At 40.1% G+C, this 20,000-nt stretch overlaps 1 protein-coding gene and 1 long non-coding RNA gene across 7 annotated transcripts in view; both read right to left on the bottom strand.

Annotated features, from left to right (window-relative positions):
• Positions 1-20,000, bottom strand: part of LOC127008262 (adenosylhomocysteinase-like 1) — a 187,760-nt gene that overhangs the window by 53,712 nt on the left and 114,048 nt on the right. The window contains exon 2 of one of the 6 annotated variants that reach the window (XM_050880037.1): positions 16,648-17,677. The exons of 3 other annotated variants lie outside the window; for them this stretch is intronic. In XM_050880037.1, coding sequence (XP_050735994.1) covers positions 16,648-16,710 — 63 coding nt within the window. In that variant the 5' untranslated portion in view covers positions 16,711-17,677. Of the gene's footprint in view, positions 1-1,688; positions 2,020-16,647; positions 17,678-20,000 lie in introns of those variants that run through there. 2 more of the 6 variants (XM_050880038.1, XM_050880041.1) reach the window with 2 other exon arrangements.
• LOC127008268 (uncharacterized) lies at positions 11,492-16,638 on the bottom strand. The gene is made up of 2 exons (XR_007760978.1): positions 14,909-16,638; positions 11,492-14,794 (listed from the first exon to the last, which is right to left on the bottom strand). It is a non-coding gene; the product is annotated as an uncharacterized LOC127008268 (long non-coding RNA).

Below are 20,000 nucleotides of genomic sequence, written 5' to 3' on the forward strand. Positions count from 1 at the left end.
GAGAGAGAGAGAGAGAGAGAGAGAGACATAAATCTTACATTGGTTCCAAATATCTGACATAGAAAGTCTCCAATTTCAATCCATCCTCCTCCTCCTCCTCCTCCTCCTTTTCTCTCCTTCGGTGTGATAATGAAGTAGAAGGGAACTAAACTTTAAGGTATATGAGGAGAGGGGAGAAGAAGGGAGAGAAGAGGAGAGAAGGGGAGAGAGAGAAGGGGAGAGGGGAGATACAGAGTAGACAGGTGACAGGTAAAATTGGAGTTGGTTGTGGCAGAGGGGAGGAAAAGGGGGAGAGGGGAGAGAAGAGGGAAGGGAGAAGCAAGAGGGAGAAGGGAGAGCTTGAGGGGAGAGGGTGAGGAGAAACTAGAGGGGAAGAGGAGGGAGAGGGAGATAGGGGAGAGGGTGAGAGGAGAAAGGGAGAATAGGGGAGAAGTACATGGAAGGGAAAGTATATGACATGTTACGAAAGGGGAAGAGGGAGAACAGGTGTGCAGAGGGGAAAAGGGAGAGGAGAAAAGGAGTGAAAAGAGGGGAAATGGGGAAGAGAACAGAGGAATAAAGAAGAGAAGAGAAAACAAAAGAAGAAAAACATAGAAAAGAAAATAGAGATGAAAGGCAAGAAGGGAAAAAGAAAAAAGATAAGCAAGAGAAGAGGAGAAATACGAGATAAGAGGAGGAAGAGGAGGAGGAGGAGAATAAAGGATAGAAGACACAAGAAACAAGGTGCAAATAGGAATAGAGAAGAAAAAAGTCGATAAAAGGAAAGATCTGAAAGGAAGGAGAGAAGAGGAAACATTGAAAAAAAAATGTAGAGAGGAAAAAGAAGAAAGGAGAGAGAGAATGAACGAAGGAAATGGAGACGAAAGGAAAGGGAGAGAACGAAGAAAGAGAAAGTGGGACAGTTAGAAGGAGTGGAGGAGGAGGAGGAGGAGGAGGAGGAGGAGGAGGAGGAGAAAGACCAGGAGACACGATTAGGAGGAAGGGTGACAATGGAGGATGAATGGATGTTGGGAGAAGAGGGGAGGGAAGAAGAGGGGAGGAGAGAGGAGGAGGAGGAGGAGGAGGATTAAGGGAGGGGGAAAAAAAGGTAGCCAGCGACAGAGAAAGAGCAATTATGTAAAACAGGTGAGAGGAGGAGGAGGATAAAGAGGAAGAGAAAGAGGAGATAAAAAAAGAAAAAGTAAAACGACGTACAATACCGTATAAATAACAACAACAACAACAATAATAATAATAATAATAATAATAATAATAATAATAATAATAATAATAATAATAAAAACAATAACAACAACAAGAGTGAAATACAGAACACAATTAAGGGCGAATTTACTGCTTCAATGAGAGAGAGAGAGAGAGAGGTTAGGAAAATCGGGACTTGAGCCAAATACTAAAGTTGAGTTGACCAGACCGCCGCCACACGCACACACGAACACACACACACACACACACACACACACACACACACACACACACACAAAGGGAAGCACAAGCGGCCCATCAAAGGATACAACAACGCCACAAACACACAAACACACACACACACACAAACACACACACACACACACACACACACACACACACACACACACACACACACACACACACACGAAAACAATACCCAATACGCCACATCTCTACATAACATCTCCTCCTCCTCCTCCTCCTCCTCCTCCTCTTCCTCTTACACATTCTCGACTCCTGCCTCGCCATAGTCGGTCTGTATTCGTCGTTGGAGTCGTCGAAGAACACATCCCCCTCGTCCTCTTCCCCGTTCATCTTCCTCCTCTTCCTCTTCCTCCTCTTCCTTGAGATATGATAAGCACTTCTATCTTTTTCTTTTTTTTCAGTCACTCGTTATTTTTTTGTTATTTCTCTTATTACTACTTTTTTTCTTTTTCTTCTTTTCTTCCTTTATTCTTTTTCTCTCTTTTATTTTTCGTTCTTCCCTCACTTCCTATTTTCTTTTCCTGTTCTTGTGTTTTTTTCTCCTTTTCTCTCTTTCTCTGTTGGTTAGTCGGTCGGTTAAACATATATAATGGAGATGCTCTTTTGGTGTGTGTGTGTGTGTGTGTGTGTGTGTGTGTGTGTGTGTGTGTGTGTGTGTGTGTGTGTGTGTGTGTGTGTGTGTGTGTGTGTGTTTTCCTTCCTCTCTCTTTTCCTTTCTTCATCTTCCTTTGTTTCTTCTTCTTCCCCTCTCTCTCTTTCCCTCCCCCCTTTTCTCTTCTCTTTCCTACGTTCAATCACAATTTTTTCTTCACTTTTCCTTCTTCCTCTTTTCTCTCCTTCCCCTTCTTTCCCCTCTCTCCTTCTCCTCCCTTCGTCCACTCTCTTTCTCTTCATTTCTTCCTTCTTTCTTTTTTCTCCCTCTCTCTTCCTCCCCTCTCCTTTCTTATCTTCCTCACCTCCTTTTCTTCTTTTGTTCTTTCTCTTTCTTACTTTCTTTCTCTTCCCATCCTTTCGTAAGCCTTATTTTTTTCTATCTTCACATCTTCCTTACTCTTCCCTTCCTTCCCACTCTCTCTCCCCCTCCTTCCTTCTTCCATACTCCCTCCCCTCCTTCTCCCTTACTCTTCCCCTCCTTACCACTCTCTCCCTTCCCTTTTTTCTCCCTGTCTCCCTTTCTTCGTCCCTTCAAGGTCGTTACCCAATAATAAGGGCGTGGCTTACAAAAAATATATGTGGCTAGTTTTCTTTTTCTTATTCTTTTTTTATTCAAGACATTTTTTTTTCCTTTCTTACCATGGCTTCATTTTTTCCTTCCTTCCCTTCTTGCTCCTTCCTCTATATTCTTTTTTTGTTTGTTTGTTTCTCTCCTTTCTTCCTATTTGTTCCACGTCCCCTTTTTTTTTTGCTGACCTATTTTGATTTCTTTGTTTGTTCCTTCCTTCCTTCCTTCCTTCCTTTCTTCGTTCATTCCTCCTGTCTGTCTTCCTCCCTTCCTTCTCTTCCTCTTACGTATAATTCATCCTTCTTTCCTTCCTCTTCTCTTTTCATTCATTCTTTCATTCATTTCCTCTCCTCGTTTCTCCCTTCTCTCTTTCTTTCCCTTCTTCATTCATTCTCTTTTCCTATCTTCCCATCTTCAAACTTTCATCTTCTTCTCCATTCCTCCTCCTCCTCCTCCTTCCTTTCCTATTTTCCGAACTCCCATCCTTCCTTCCTTCCTTCCTTCCTCTCCTACCTTCCTTGCAACTTTCCCTTCTTCCTTCTTTCCTCCACACATTTCCCTAACTTACCTGCCCTATTCACCTGTCATACCCCCCTCCCTCCTCTCCCCCCTTCCACCTCCTCCCCCTGTCCCTTCACTCTCCCCTTTTCAAAGTTCCCAAAACTCCATTAACTTTCCTTTTAAATGTATAGTAAAAAAAAGTCCCCAGTGATATTTCTTATAAGTAAATTTGTGTTACGAGAGAGAGAGAGAGAGAGAGACTAAAAATACCTCCAAAACTATTCCATGCAGGTTTTGTACGACATGGTGTGTGTGTGTGTGTGTGTGTGTGTGTGTGTGTGTGTGTGTGTGTATCGGACGACACTGAAGTTTCCACCACAACATGTCACACACACACACACACACACACACACACACACACACACACACACACACACAATCATTCCCTATTCTCGACAGTTCTTTCCCCCCTTCTCTCTCTCTCTCTCTCTCTCTCTCTCTCTCTCTCTCTCTCTCTCTCTCTCTCTCTCTCTCTCTCTCTCACTCACACACACACACATAGTGACAGACCGACTAACTTGTGACGGTAAATTAATTTTCTCCCGTTAGAGAGAGAGAGAGAGAGCGTGTCTTTTGGTCTCCCACAAGTTTATTTTTTGTGGTTTTTCTTTTTTCTTTCTTTTTTTGTCCCTTTGTCTTCTTCCCTTACTGTAAAAAAAAGAAAAAAGAAAAACGGGACCTCTTGAAAAAAATAACATATTGCCCTCATAACTCTCTCTCTCTCTCTCTCTCTCTCTCTCTCTCTCTCTCTCTCTCTCTCTCTCATCGGCTACCAAATCCTCACTTTATCCTTTCCTCTAAAAAAAGAAAAAAGAGAAACGAGATAAAATATAAATGATTGGGTCACAGAGAGAGAGAGAGAGATAACAGCCTCTCTCTCTCTCTCTCTCTCTCTCTCTCTCTGCCTACATCAGCTTCAAAGAATTAGACGGGTTCTGAGCAGTCAGCGCTAACTCTTTTTTTTCTTTCTTTTCTTGTTTTCTTTTTTCTTTTTTCTTTTATTTTAACACTCACGCACAGACACATTGCTCTCTTTCTTTTTATCTCTATCTTTCTTTTCTTTTTTCTCTTTTGCTGGATAAATCTTGCACATCTCTCTCTCTCTCTCTCTCTCTCTCTCTCTCTCTCTCTCTCTCTCTCTCTCTCTCTCTCTCGCTATCTACAAGACCACTATCTTGAACTTTGCCCCACTTTCTTCGCCTCCTCCTCCTCCTCCTCCTCCTCCTCCTCCTCCTCCTCCTCCTCCTCCTCCTCCTCTTCTTCCTCCTCCTCTTCCTCCTCCTCCTCCGCCTCCTCCTTCTTCACTCCACTTTACATGATTCCCTTCTTTCTTATGCCTAAATTCGTCACCTTGTTATAGCCTCTCTCTCTCTCTCTCTCTCTCTCTCTCTCTCTCTCTCTCTCTCTCTCTCTCTCTCTCTCTCTCTCTCTCTCTCATTTAATTCTGTCATCTTTCTATTGCATTTTTCATCCAATTCTCTCTCTCTCTCTCTCTCTCTCTCTCTCTCTCTCTCTCTCTCTCTCTCTCTCTCTCTCACTAACTTTCTCTTCCATTTTTCTGCACTTATGGACCTGAACTAAAAGTCTCTCTCTCTCTCTCTCTCTCTCTCTCTCTCTCTCTCTCTCTCTCTCTCTCTCTCTCACCTTTCGATTCATCTTCTCTCCTCTCTTTTTATCTCTTTTCCATTTGTTTTCATTTTTCTCATCCTCTTTTATCTCCATCTATCTCTTTGCATTCCTTCTCCCCCTTCTCCTCCTACATATCTTCTGCATTCCTGTCCCCTCTCTCTCTCTCTCTCTCTCTCTCTCTCTCTCTCTCTCTCTCTCTCTCAATCCTTTCCTTTTCCTCTCGTTCCCTCTCTTTCCTCGCCTCACTTCACCTCACCTCACCCGACATTCCCTTCCCTCCCCTTCTCTTCTCTCTCCTTTCCTCTCTTTTATTCCCTTTCCTTCTCGTTCCTCTCTTCCTTTCTCTCAAATTTACTCCTCCTCAATCTCCTCTTTCCTTCTCTCCTGTTCTCTTTTCTTCTCTCCCATTTACTCCCTTTCTCTTCTCTCCCCTTACCTTCGCTTGCCTTCCCTCTCTTAATCTTCCCACACCTTCCCTTTCCTTTCCTCTTCTTTTCCCTTTCATCATCATCTCCTTCCCTTCCTTCTTCTTCTCTCTCATTCCCACCCCTTTCCTTTCCTTCCTACCCGTTCCCTTCCCTTCCCTTCCCTTCCCTTCCGTACCCTTTCCTTCCCTTCCCTTCCCTTCCCATTCTCTTACTTTTTCCGCCAAAAGGCCTCACTAACATCGGGAATACAATAACAATATTTTTTTTAACTGTATTTCCTGGACATAACAATTTCCCCTACTACTACTACTACTACTACTACTTTTCTGCCTGTAACATCAACGCTAACTTCTTCTTTAACACAATTCTCCCTTCAAATCCTCCTCCTCCTCCTCCTCCTCCTCCTCCTCCTCCTCCTCCTCCTCTTCCTCTTCCTCTTCCTCCTCCTCCTCCTCCAACACAAATTAATCTCTGCTCATTCTCCTCAACACACGGCGAGGTTGACACTAAGCTGCGCCGTGCCTCAGTGTTCAATTTCGTATCACTGTCATCGAGTCGGTTTTGGAAGATTTAATCCCCTTCCGAGTTGAGAGAGAGAGAGAGAGAGAGAGAGAGAGAGAATAAGAAAAATCATCGGCTATTGTTCTTTGCTTACTCTCTCTCTCTCTCTCTCTTCTGGGTATTTATTAACCTTTATTTTTAACTTCTTGACGTTATTATTACTTTTATGATCTTTTTCTTCTTTTTAGTTTCAAGTAATTATTTTTTTTCCTTCTCATTAGTAATAAACATTTTTCCCATTAACAGTTGACCATAAACGGCTCTTCTAATTAACTCTCTAATGTGTTTTTTGCTTCGTTCTTCCTTTTATGTTTGTGTGTGTGTGTGTGTGTGTGTGTGTGTGTGTGTGTGTGTGTGTATGTATGTATGTATGTATGTATGTATGTATGTATGTATGTATGTCTCACTCATCTTTTTACCTTTCTATGTATGTATGTATGTATGTATGTATGTATCTATCTATCTATCTATCTATCTCTGTCTGTCTGTCTATCTATCTATCTATCTATTTATTAGCTTCTGTGTTTATATTGTTAATCGTTTGTGTGTTTTTTTTTTTATCTATCGTTTTGTAATTTTCTTTTTTTTCTTTTCTTTTTAATTTTTCGTACTGCAAATTTTTTTTCTCTCACTTTTTTTTCATTAAAGTCTTTTATGGACTCACAAAAAAGGCGCGCTGTAACACTTTAATCTTTTTTTTTTGCCTCATTTTTCGCTAATCCACTTATATGCTCTCTCTCTCTCTCTCTCTCTCTCTCTCTCTCTCTCTCTCTCTCTCTCTCTCTCTCTCTCTCTCTCTGTGTTATGGAATTGTTATGGGAATGTGCTCCGTGTGTGTGTGTGTGTGTGTGTGTGTGTGTGTGTTTCAATATGGTGCGTTTCACTCGAGTTCTTTCTCTCTTTCTTTTTGCTCTTTTTTTTCTTTTCTTTGCAGTTCCGTTTTATTGCCCTTTCGTCCGGGTCACTTCTCTCTCTCTCTCTCTCTCTCTCTCTCTCTCTCTCTCTCTCTCTCTCTCTCTCTCTCTCTCTCTCTCTCTCTCTCTCTCAACAATTTCTATTCATCATTTCGCGTTTATTATCTTTTTTTTTATTTTATTCTCTTTCATTCACTTGCATTATTTTATTTATTTATTTTCTATAGTTCACTTTTCTTTCTTTTATTTCTCTTTTTTCTTATGGTTTTATTTCTAACAGCTGATTATTATTATTATTATTATTATTATTATTATTATTATTATTATTATTATTTTGCTTTTTGGGGTCGGGGAATAAATACTTTTAATTCATGTATATCATCAACACATTTTTTTATATTTTTTTTCCCTCCATTGAATCAGTCTGTTATTATTCTCTTTTATTTTCCTTGTTGTTGTTTTTGTTGTTGTTATTATGGTTTTCCCCTTTTTTCCGGTCAATTTTCAACTCAACGTATATATATATTTTTTGTTGTTGTTGTTTTTTGTTTTGCTTGGTAGGGGAATCAAGGTCACGAGGTCACTGCTGTCAGGGTTCAGTTTCATAGTTAGCTTTTCTATTTTTTTTCTTTTTTTTTATACGTTTAGGCCTATATATATTTTTTGCCACTTTTTTTTCGTTCAATGTCAACTCCATTCCAACACTATACGGTCTCCATATTTTTTTTCTTTATTTCGTTTTCCTTCCTCTCGTTCTCAAAATACTTCAACCATTCACTTCTTTCTTCCTTATTTCTCCCTTCTCTCTTTATATTCTTTTTTCTCTTTATTTTTTCCATTTTATTTCGTTTTCCTTCTTTCCTCTCGTTCTCAAAATACTTCAACCATTCACTTCTTCCTTCCTTTATTTCTCCCTTCTCTCTTTATATTTTTTTTCTCTTTATTTTTTCCATTTTATTTCGTTTTCCTTCTTTCCTCTCGTTCTCAAAATACTTCAACCATTCACTTCTTCCTTCCTTTATTTCTCCCTTCTCTCTTTATATTCTTTTTTCTCTTTATTTTTTTTCGTTTCCTTCTTCTCTTTCGTTCTCAAAATACTTCAACCCATTCACTTTTTCCTTCTCTCTCTCTTTCCTTTCTCCTTTTCTCTTTATTTCTCTTTCACTTCACTTTTATCGCTCGTTTTCCCTCCACATTCTTTCTCTTCTCTTTCATTCTCCTCTTTTTCTCCTTTCTAAAAATAGCACAACACTATTTTTTCTCTTTTTTCTTCACTATTTCTCTTTCTTTCAACGAAGTGTGAGAGAGAGAAAAAAAAAGAGAAAGAGTATCACCTATATTTGTGTGTTCGTTTTTTTGTATGAGAGAGAGAGAGAGAGAGAGAGCGGAAAGGAGAAAAAGGGAACGAATGGGAGAGTTATTGATGAAGAGAAAAAAAAAGTGAGTTCGTGTGTATAAAAGTGAGAGAGACAAAGCGCGAGAGTGAGAGAGAGAGGGTGTTGCGTGTACGTCTGTCTGTCTCACTATGGCCGGAGAGAAAGAGAGAGAGAGAGAGAGAGTGAGATAGTGAAGTATTTCTCTCCCTCTCTCTTTCTCTCTCTGTATCTCTCTCTCTCTCTTAGGGTCATTTCCTCTCTTATCTCTGTCCTCTCAAAGTTATCAGGGAGAGAGAGAGAGAGAGAGAGAGAGAGAGAGAGAGAGAGAGTAAATAGTAAATAATAAATAGTAAAAATAACAGAAAGGAAAAAACAAACGAACATCAACAAAAACAAAGAAAGCAAAACAAAACTGGAAGCAAAGAAAAAAAAATGGGGAAAAAAAAATTTGCAGGAAAAGAAAAAAACATCATTAATCTCCTTTTTGATGTTGACTGTGTGTGTGCGTGTGTGTGTGTGTGTGTGTGTGCGTGTGTGTATGTAAAAATAATTCTAGTCGTTTACATGGCCGAGTTTGACTGTTTATAGCACCCGTCAATCTCTCTCTCTCTCTCTCTCTCTCTCTCTCTCTCTCTCTCTCTCTCTCTCTCTCTCTGACACGAAAATAAGATACACCTGAGATGAAAGGTTCGTGAGAGAGAGAGAGAGAGAGAGAGACCCCCTCCATCATAGCCTTCCTCCATCCAATCTCTACAATCTTCAAATATCATTCTCTCCCCTTCCCCTCCCCTCCCCTCCCCTCTCCCCCTTTACCTACCGAGATAACAGATGATAAGGGAAGCGATTAGACCTTGATGCTGATGTTAGGTAAGGGAGGGGGGAGGGGGGGAGGGGAGGGGAGGGTGGGAGATGAGAAGGGGATGGTTGATAAAGTGAAGGGTTAAGAATAAGGGAGTATGGGAAGGGGTAAGGAAGGGAAGGTAAATGTAGGGAAGGGAAGGGAAAGGAAGGGAAGGGAAGGGAAGGGAAGGGAAGGGAAGGGAAGGGAAAAAAGAAAAGCAAGAAAATGGAAGATAATTATACACAGGGAATGGAAAAGAAGGGAAGAGAGGGGCAATACAGGGAATGGAAGGGAAGGGAAGGGAAGGGAAGGGAAGAGAAGAGAAGGGCAATACAGGGAACGGAATGGAATGGAAGGGAAGGGAAGGGAAAAAGAAGGGGCGAGCAGGGCAATATACAGGGAATGGAATGGAATGGAAGGGAAGGGAAGGGAAGGAAAGGGAAGGGGAAAAGAAGAGAGGGACAATACAGGGAATGGAATGGAAAGGAAGGGAGGAGAAGGGTAATACAGGGAAGAAGAGAAGGGAAGAAGGGAAGGGGCAATATCATTTTCCAACCCCAAATGAGAAAGCTTTTGTTGTCTACTGTTTTATTGCTAATGAGAAAGCGGGGGGAGGGGAGGGGAGGGGAGGGGAAGGGAAGAGGAAGGGAAGGGGAAGAGGGGAGAAGGGGGAAGTGAGGCGGGAAAGAGAAAGGGGTTGGAGGGGAGGGGTGAGAGGAAGGTAGGAAGGGAAGGAAGGGGAAGGAGAGGAGAGGAAGGGGAGGAAGGATGAGGGGAAGAAGGGGAAGAAGGGGAAATGAAAGAACAAAAGGTTTATATAATGGTGGGTAATAGAGGAGGAGGAGGAGGAGGAGGAGGAGGAGGAGGAGGAGGAGGAGGAGGAGGAGGAGGGAACGAATAGGGGAAGAAGAGGGGAAGTGAAGAGGAAGTAAGAGGAAAATAGTAATAAAGAGAAGGGAAGGAGAAAAGAGAAGAGGAAGAAGATAAGAGGAGGATGGGGAAGAGGGGGAAGAGGGAATGAAGAGGGAAAGAAGAGGGGAAGAAGTTGTTAAGCCTATGAAGAGACCGAGAAGGATTTATGAGGATTCCGTCATGGGATTGGAGGAGGAGGAGGAAGAAGAAGAAGAAGAAGAAGAAGAAGAAGGAGAAGAAAAAAAAAAAAAAAGAAGAAGAAGAAGAAGCAAAAATTTGAAGCGGACGGGAAAAGGAAAAAAAAATAATGGATTAGAAAAGGAGGAAGGGAAAGGAGGATGAAAAGGAGAGGAAAAGGAAAAAGGGAAAATAAAAGCAAGAAAAGAAAAGATAGATAAGGAAAAATGAGTAAACAGGAAGAGGAGAAAACTGGATAACAACAAAAAAAGTGAAGAAGAGGAAGAGAAAGGGAAGGAAAACAAAGGAGCAAGAGGAGAAGGAAGGCGAAGAAAGAGGAAAGAGTGAAAGGGGGGAAGAGGAAGGGAAGTGAGGGAGGGGGAGGTAGAGGATAAAGGAGGGGGGGACGGGGGGGTGGGTGTGGGGGGGGGGGGAGTTTTACATGCATATATTCATGGACATTACAGCGGCGTGAGGGACGAAGCTGTTTTGTGTGACCCGCGGGAGAGGGGAATTGATGTCTTGGAAACGCCCGGGAAGAAAAAATGAAAAAATGAAAAAAATAATAAAGAAAAGGGAAGATGAATTATACGAGTGTCAAGTATTAGTAAGAAATGAGAAAGGGGGTAAAAGAAAATAGAAAAAAAGAATAAGGGGAGGAAAAGAGAAGGGAAAATAAGAATACGGGGAAGAAATAGGAAAATGAAAAGCGAAGGAAAAGTCAAAACGGTAGAGAAATGAATAAAATGATACAAAAATGTGAATATGTGAAGGAAAAATAACAAGGGAAAAAAAAGCAAAGAACAAAAGGAAAACAAGGACAAAACGATGAAAATATGAGAGAGAGAGAGAGAGAGAGATGGAAGTCAATAAAAATATTTCCTCATTCCAATTTCACATTTTTCTCAATTCTCTTTGGTTTCCTGTAGCACTTTCATCTCTCTCTCTCTCTCTCTCTCTCTCTCTCTCTCTCTCTCTCTCTCTCTCTCTCTCTCTCTCTCTCTCTCTCTCTCTCTCTCTCTCTCTCCCGGCACTTCAAACACACACACACACACACGCACGTACAAACAATAATAACAGAACAAGCCGCTTCGGAGCCAAACACAAACTTTCAACTTTAAAATTAGCAAAGTTTGACTCTTCTCAATATCCCTTATACTCCCCTTCCCTTCCTTTCCCCTCCCCTTCCTTTCCCCTCCCCTTTTACCCATCCCAATATCCCTCACACATCCTGATTTTTTCCCCTTCCCCTTCCCCTCCTTTCCCCTCTCTCTTCATTTACTCTTTCCTCTTTCCCTTCCCTTCCCTTCCCTTTCTCTTCTCTACCCTAACCCCCCTCTTTTTCCCCTTATTTCTTCCCCTGTTTTTCGCTCTTCAGAACTCTTTCCCCAAACATACACTTCAGTAAAGGTCTTTTTTTTTTCCTTCCTCCTCTTAAACTTAGCGACTTTTACTTTCGTTTCTTCCCCCTCTTCCTCTTCCTCTCTTTTTCCCCATTTTCTTCCCCTGTTTTCCTCTCTTCTGAACTTTCCTCTAACGTAAGCTTGTATCAGTCTTTTTTTTTCCTTTCCCTTTTTTTTCCTTCCTCCTCTTAAACTTAGCGACTTTTACTTTCGTTTCTTCCCCCTCTTCCTCTTCCTCACTTTTTCCCCATTTTCTTCCCCTGTTTTCCTCTCTTCAGAACTCTTTCCCCCAACATAACCTTCAGTGTTAGTCTTTTCTTTTCCTTTCCCTTTTTTTCCTTCCTCCTCTTAAACTTAGCCAATTTAATTTTACTTTCTTCCCATTTTCCTCTCCCTCTTCCCCTCTTTTTCCCCATTTTCCTTTCCCTTGTTTTCCTCTCTTCTGAACTCTTTTCCCCTAACATAAGCTACAGTATCGCATTTTTCCATTCCCTATTTTTTTCTTTTCCTTCTCCTCTTAAACTTACCCACTTTTACTTTCCTTTCTTACCCTATTCCTCTCCCTCTTCCCCTCTTTTCCCCATTTTCCTTTCCCCTGTTTTCCTCTCTCCTGAACTTTCCCCAAACGTAAGCATGTCAGTTTTTTTTCCTTTCCTTTTTTTTCCCTTTTCCTTCCTCTTAAACTTTGCCCCCTTTACTTTCCTTTTTTTCCCTTCCTCTTCCTAACCAGCTCTTTTTTCCTCTTTTTCTTACCCTGTTTTCCTCTCTTCTGACGGTCTCTTTTCATTTCCCTTTTTTTTCCTTCTTCCTCTAAACTTAGGCACTTTTACTTTCGTTTCTTCCTCTTCCTCTTCCTAATCCCTTCTTTTTTCCCCTTCTTTCCTTTTCTAAATCTCTACCACAAACATTGCCACTATCTTTTCTCCCCTCTTCTTTTTTCTTTTTTTCCTTCTCGCCTCTTCTTCCCCTTTTCTCTCTATTATCTTCTTTTCGTTCCATCTCCAGCTTTCTCTCATATTCTCTCTCCCAACCCTTTCTTTCCTCTTCCCTCCTCATCTCCTCTTTCCTTCTCCTTCCCCTTTCACCTCTGCTCTTTTTTTCCCTCTTTTTGCTTTCTTTTTTTTCCGTTCCCTTCCTCTCTTTCCTTTTCCTTTCTTTCTCTCATATTTTCTCTCTCCTATCTCTCCCTTCCTCCTCCTTCCTCCCTCCACATTTTTCTCTCTAATTCTTTCTTCCACTCTTCTTTCCTCCTCCCTCCTCCACTTTCTCTTTTCTTCGCCCTCCTCTCCGTCTCCTCTTCCCCCCCTTCTCCCTCCTCTTCTCTCCTTTCTCCTCCCTTCCCCCCCTTTCAGCTAATCCCACTAATGGTACCAGGTATATATACGTTGCCCACGGAGACGCGCATTAATACCTGGACAGAACACACCTGCTTCTAATTAGCGTATTGATGCAGGTGAGGGCGTGCTTTCAAGGCGGCACAGGTGGGCTTTCTTTACCTCTCTTTGGGCTTTCATTTTCTTTTCTTTCTTTTTTTTACTTTGGGGTTCACTCACATATCCGGGTTCGGTATATTTTTTTCCTTTTAACTTGATTTGTTCCTGTTCTTTATTCCTCTTTATTTTACTTACTTTTAGCGAACGAATAGGGGGAAGAGGAGGGACAGTAAGAGGAGGAAGAGGGTGAGAAACTGAGTGGAAAGGAAGAGGAAGAGGAAAGAGGAGCAGGGAAAGTATGAGGAGGAAGAGGGTGAGAAACTGAGCGGAAAGGAGGAGTAAGAGGAAAGAGGACGAGTGGAAGTGAGAGGAAGAAGAGGGTGATAAACTGAGCGGAGAGTAAGAGGAGGAAGAGGGTGAGAAACTGAGTAGAAAGGAAGAGAAAGAGGAAAGAGGACGAGGGGAAGTAAGAGGAAGAAGAGGGTGAGAAAGGATAAAGGATCAAAGGGAAGAGAAAGAGGAAAGAAATGTGGGATAGGAAGGGAGAAGGGAAGAGATGAGGAGGTGGAGGAAGAGAAGGAGGAGGAGGAGGGGAAGGAAAAAAACAAAAAAGAGAGGGATAGGAGGGAAGAAGGGAAGAGATGATGAGGAGGAGGAGGAGGGGAAAGAGAAAACAAAAAAAAGAGGGATAGGAGGGAAGAAGGGAAGAGACGAGGAGGAAGAGGAGGAGGAGAAGGGGAAAGAAAAAAAAAAAAAAGAGGAATTGTTTGTTTGTTTGTTTGTTTGTTGCTTACGGCCTATTTTTTATATTGTGCATCGTTGAGACTGAGAGACTTTGACAAGACTATTACATCATTCAAATTTGGATAATGACAAATCACACCACTAATACACCGTTCACTGGATTACGTATTCAATCTACACTATCATGACCGTATGCGTGATTGAAGACGTTATTATGTTATGAAAAGTATAACGTTGACAAATTACATCATCTCAATTATAGTTATGAGGAAATGGAAGTTATATCAAGTTCATTATGGTATGTCAAAGGTCCTCAATCGGTGGGTATCATTATACATTGTTAACTCATTGTAGGTCATTATCAACCATCATAATTAAGGTGACATGGTAGTTATGTCCGGTTCATTATGCCATCTTAGAGGTCATCATTAGGTGGGTCATTATACACCATTAACACAACAGGTGGGTGTCAACATTTCAGTATACCTTACGAAACAGGTGTCATTATGTAACCCCAAACTCATATCACGTACACGAGGTCATCGTATCTGGTTCATTACGCAATATTAATACCCCGGCGCCGCGCTAAGAGGTATTAAGAGGTGTCGTTATCACCATTATCACCAATTTCTCTCATTACGGACGCTCGGTAATTATGTTCACTTATTAACGGAGTGCTAATAGATTGTCGCCGTGCTGAGAGGCTGTTACCTGAGTGGGCGTGGCGTTGAGCACCTTTCAGCACGAGTAATTAACTGATGGACAGGTGAGTGTTGGGCTAATTTGTGTTGCGTTTACCTGTTGTGTTGTGTTTACCTGTTGTTGTGTTGTTTAAATGTTGTGTCTATTTCTTCTCCATTTGCTTGCTTGTTTTGTTTGCTTCCTTGTTTTGTTTGCTTCCTTGTTTGTTTGTTTACACTTCGACTCTTCTAAGCAATCATTTCCCGTGCATTGATCTTGTTATTTGTTTTGTTTTGCTTCTTTTTTTTTCTTGTTCTTCATTCAATTAGGTTTATTTTTCGTTGTTACTGTTTGTTGTTTACCTGTTGTTTTGTTTACCTGTTGCTGTATTTACCTGTTGTGTCTACCTGTTTGTTGTTTGCCAGAGTGTTTTGGCCACCTGTTGTTTACCTGTTGTGTTTACCTGTTCCTGTATTTACCTGTTGTGTCTACCTGTTTGTTGTGTTTGCCAGAGTGTTTTGGCCACCTGTTGTTTACCTGTTGTGTTTACCTGTTGTTGTTTACCTGTTGCGTCTACCTGTTGTTGTGTTTACCTGTTGCGTCTACCTGTTTGTTGTGTTTACCTGTGTGTTATGGCCACCTGTTGTTTACCTGTTGTGTTTACCTGTTGTTGTGTTTACCTGTTTCGTCTACCTGTTTGTTGTGTTTACCTGTGTTAAGGCCACCTGTTGTTTACCTGTTGTGTTTACCTGTTATCTGTTTGGTGGTGGACTTTCGTTTCCGGTGTAATACTGGAATTTAAAAAGCCAGTGTTCATTTAAAACTTCACGATTCCTGTTTAGTTTAGTTTTTTTCCCATGCTCCAACTATCTTTTTATTTGTATCTGTATTATTGTAGTATTTGTAGGAATCAGAGTTACTATTGTAGTTTTAAGTATCCTTGGTATATTTGTAAGTGTCTGTGTTATTGCTGTATATGTAAGAATCTGAATTACTGATGTGCAAACCTAATTCCTTGTGCTCCAAACTTTATGGCACTTTAGTTTTGGGTGTAATACTGGAATCCATAAAGCAAGTCACTGTCCTTTTAAAATTTGGCATTCGTTTTTAGTTTTAGCACACAATCCATTTTATTTGTAAGTATTTAAATTATTGATGTGTAAACGCATTTGCTTGTGTTTTTTGCTTCAGTTTCACCACGCGTGTTCTTTTGAAAATTGATGATTATTCCTGTTTTGTTTGTTTGTTTGTTTGTTTGTTTCCCAGTTTTGGCTTTGATTTGTAAGTTTTGAATCATTCTTCCGCTTTTGTTTCTTTCCTTCCTAGAACTTGAACATGTTACTGGAATTCCTACTGTCCTCTGTTTGTGGCTGTAGAGTTTTTTTAGTTTAATTTTTCACCAGGACCACCAACTCTTTATAAAATGTAATAATTCAAAATATTTCGTTCGTTTTTTCTCCAGTGTTATTTTATATTTTTGTTAAATCTGTTATGTTTTGAGCCGACTTGTGGTTCCGTGTTCTTTTTTTTCTATATTTCACACAATTTTTGTTTTGACGAATTTGAATTTCTAGCAAATATTTTTTCCAAACCCGAAAAATGCAATCGTAACTTTTTTTTCAAGCACTTTTCAGTCAAATGAACGTGAAAATGTGTATGAGGTGAAAATGGTCTCATGAATGATGCACAAATTCATTAACTACGTACTAAAATAATGATGACACTAATTTAAATTCCAAATCAATTGCGGGGAAAATTCTACGTTAATATAAACCCAATTTTCAATAATTTACGTTAACCATGTGGGACAAACTAACTAATTGAGAGTTAATGAATGCAATTACCTACCCAGAGCTACCACGCTAACTTACGCCCAATAGTCAATCATTTACGTTAATTAATAAAAAAACGGGCGAATCTAAAGTTAATGAATGCAATTACCTACCCAGAGCTACCACGCTAACTTACACCCAATAGTCAATCATTTACGTTAATTAATTAGATAAAAACTGGCTAATCTAAAGTTGATGAATGTAATTATCTATTCAGGAGCTACAATTAAATAGATAAAACTGATGGCGTCTTGCAATCAATTAGGAAGACCATGAAATTTAGAAAAACCACGTACATACTAAAACATCATCATCGTTACGTTAATTAATAAGGAAAAAATGGCTAATATAAAGTTAATGAGTGTAATTATCTATCCAAGAGTTACAAATAGATAAAGCTGACGGCGTCTTTTAATCAACCAGGAAAGTCATGAAATTTTGAAAAGAGTAAATACTAAATCCCCACCATCATCATCATCATTACCTTGAAGGAGGAGACCCGCCCCATCTCCATGACGTCATCGCCGTTCACCACCGCCGTCGCCATCACGCCCGCCAATCACAGCACAGCGTGACGTCACAGGCAACTCACTGCTCAGCCAATCACGGCTCACCTCGGCGCCACACTCCCGTAGAGGCGATTTTCTTCAAGATTTCACTGTTTGGGGGTTGTTTGCTTGCTTGCTTGTTTGTTTGTGGTGCTTTTTCGGTTGATTGCTTTCTTGTTTATACTTCCTCTTCTGTTACTTGCTTGTCTACTGCTTACTTGTTTGTTTATGTGTTTGTTTACAGTTTGGATCTTCTAGGCTTTCATTTCCTTTGAGTTGATGTTTGTTTGTTTTTTGTTGTTGTTGTTTTGTTTTTTATCTAGTTTTCTGTTTTGTTTTGTTTATCTGTCTTATTTTCTTTTATTGTTTATTTTTACGTGTTCGTCTGTCTCCCGTTTTCTTTTAGTGCTGTTTTTTTGTTTAATTTTTTATACGAAGACACTTTTTACACTTATTTTTTTAACAGGCTTAGTTTAGGTATAAGTTCAACACAGGTGCGCGAGTGAGTGAGGGTCGCGGTGGTATGTACAGGTAACAACAACAGGTTAATTAACACTTTTGATTATTATTGGCTTTGTTTTCACCTTATACACGGGACGGAGGGAAAAGGTTGAAGACTTATTACTTGATTTGCCTTATCTTGCTTTACTTATCTATCTTATTCCTTACTTTCTTATTCTTTTCGTTCTCAACAAATGGTCTTCTTTCTTTATTCTGTTCTTGCTTTCCTTTCCTAATCTTTCTTTCTTGGAGGTAATATATGCTCTCTTTCTGTTTTCTTTATTTTCTTCTTATTATTTGTCTTTTCTATTCCTGTTTCTTTTTTATCTTCCTTTCTCGTCTTTCTGTTCACTTTTTTTGTATTTCCTTTCTCCTTTCTTTTCCTTTTTCTCCTCTCTAATCGTTCATCTTTACCTTCTGTTCACGGGGTTCGAAAAAGGAAAGTTCAGTCACAACACGAATCAGCTGCAACGAGAACGAAGGCGATGGTTGGTAGGTGGTTCGTGACGTAATGATGACGCAACCAACCAGACACGTAACGAAATATATAGTCATAACACCCTCCATAACGTTACGAAACATCCCCCAACACAAAAAACCACCCCCATACACACATAAGGAAATATATATAGTCATTACACTCTCTACAACGTTACGAAACATCCCCACACACAACGAACAAGCTCCCATACACACATAACGAAATATATAAGGTCATAACACCCTCTACAACGTTGTGAATCCCCCACACACACACAACGAACACCCCCATACACACATAGGGAAATAGATATAGTCATAGCACCCTCTACAGCGTTACGAATCCCCCCTACACAATGAACCACCCCCATACACACATAAGGAAATATATATAGTCATAACACCCTCTAGAATGATAACAACACCCCCCTACACAATGAACCATTACCATACACACACATAACGAAATATATATAGTCATAACACCCTCTACAACGTTACGAAACATCCCCCCACACAAGAAAAGAACCCACCCACACATACATAACGAAATATATAGTCATAACACTTTCTACAACGTTACAAATCACCCCTTACTTAATAACTCCCCTTCCAAAAAAAAACATCAACAAGCAGGATTATTACAGAAAAGGAGACAGTTCAAGGGCGTGAAGAAAAACAATAATGAAAAAAAAAAAGATGTGTTATAACGCCAGCTGCTCGGATAATGTGAAGGGTAGGAGTCAGGGATTTCAGATTAAGCGAACTCGGATAATGCGAATATAATGATGCTACCAACTCATATTACGCGAAAACTGTGATGCTCCCAGTTCAGGTTAAGCGAATTCAGACTATGCGAATATCATAACGCTACCAACTCACATCACGCGAATATTATGACACTATCGGTTCAGGTTATGCGAATTTTATGAAGGTCACGAGTTCAAGTTATGCGATTTTTATGACGACAACAGAGCAAGATACGAATACAACAACACAACGAGGTAAACTTATGCGAATATCATAACACTACCAACTCACATTACGCGAAAATTATGATGTTCCCAGTTCAGGTTAATGCGAATTCAGACTATGCGAATATCATAACGCTACCAACTCACATCACGCGAATATTATGACACTATCGGTTCAGGTTATGCGAATTTTATGAAGGTCACGAGTTCAAGTTATGCGAATTTTATGATGACAACAGATCAGGTTAGGAATATAATGTCACCAGATGAAGTTACGCGAATATTGTGACGCTACCAACTCACATCACGCGAATATAATGACGCTATCGGTTCAGGTTACGCGAATTTTATGAAGGTCACGAGTTCAAGTTATGCGAATTTTATGCGAATTTTATGATGACAACAGAGGAAGATACGAATACAACAACGCAACGAGGTAAACTTATCCGAATATCATAACGCTAACAACTCACATTACGCGAATATTATGACACTATCGGTTCAGGTTACGCGAATTTTATGAAGGTCACGAGTTCAAGTTATGCGAATTTTATGACGACAACAGATCAGGTTAGGAATATGTCACCAGATGAAGTTACGCGAATATTGTGACGCTACCAACTCACATTACGCGAATATAATGACGCTATCGGTTCAGGTTACGCGAATTTTATGAAGGTCACGAGTTCAACTTATGCGAATTTTATGATGACAACAGATCAAGTTACGAATACGACAATGCCACCAGATGAAGTTAAGCGAATATCATAACGCTACCAACTCACATTACGCGAATATTATGACACTATCGGTTCAGGTTACGCGAATTTTATGAAGGTCACGAGTTCAAGTTATGCGAATATATGACGCTATCGGTTCAGGTTACGCGAATTTTATGAAGGTCACGAGTTCAAGTTATGCGAATTCTATGATGACAACAGATCAAGTTACAAATACAACAGTGACACGAGATCAAGTTACGCGAATATTACGACGCAACCAATTCACACTACACGAATATGATGACAGTACTAGTATTATGAAAGTCACATGTTAAAGTTAGGCGACTCTTCTGACGTTAATAGATCAAGTTACGTATAAAATAATGCCACCAGATGAAGTTACGCGAATATTATAACGCTACCAATTCACATTACCCGAATATTACAACACTACCAATTCACATTACGCGAATATCATGAAGGTCTCGAGTACAAACTGCGTATATACAGTGATCTTCACAACGCATAATAACGAAACGCATCCAAGAACTCGGATTTTAATTTTCGTATAGCAAAAAATTCAGCTCAAGGAAAAAAAAAAAAAAAGTACGA

The sequence above is a fragment of the Eriocheir sinensis genome, chromosome 37 (genome assembly GCF_024679095.1).
Source record: "Eriocheir sinensis breed Jianghai 21 chromosome 37, ASM2467909v1, whole genome shotgun sequence".
In the NCBI taxonomy this organism is placed as follows: Eukaryota; Metazoa; Arthropoda; class Malacostraca; order Decapoda; family Varunidae; genus Eriocheir; species Eriocheir sinensis.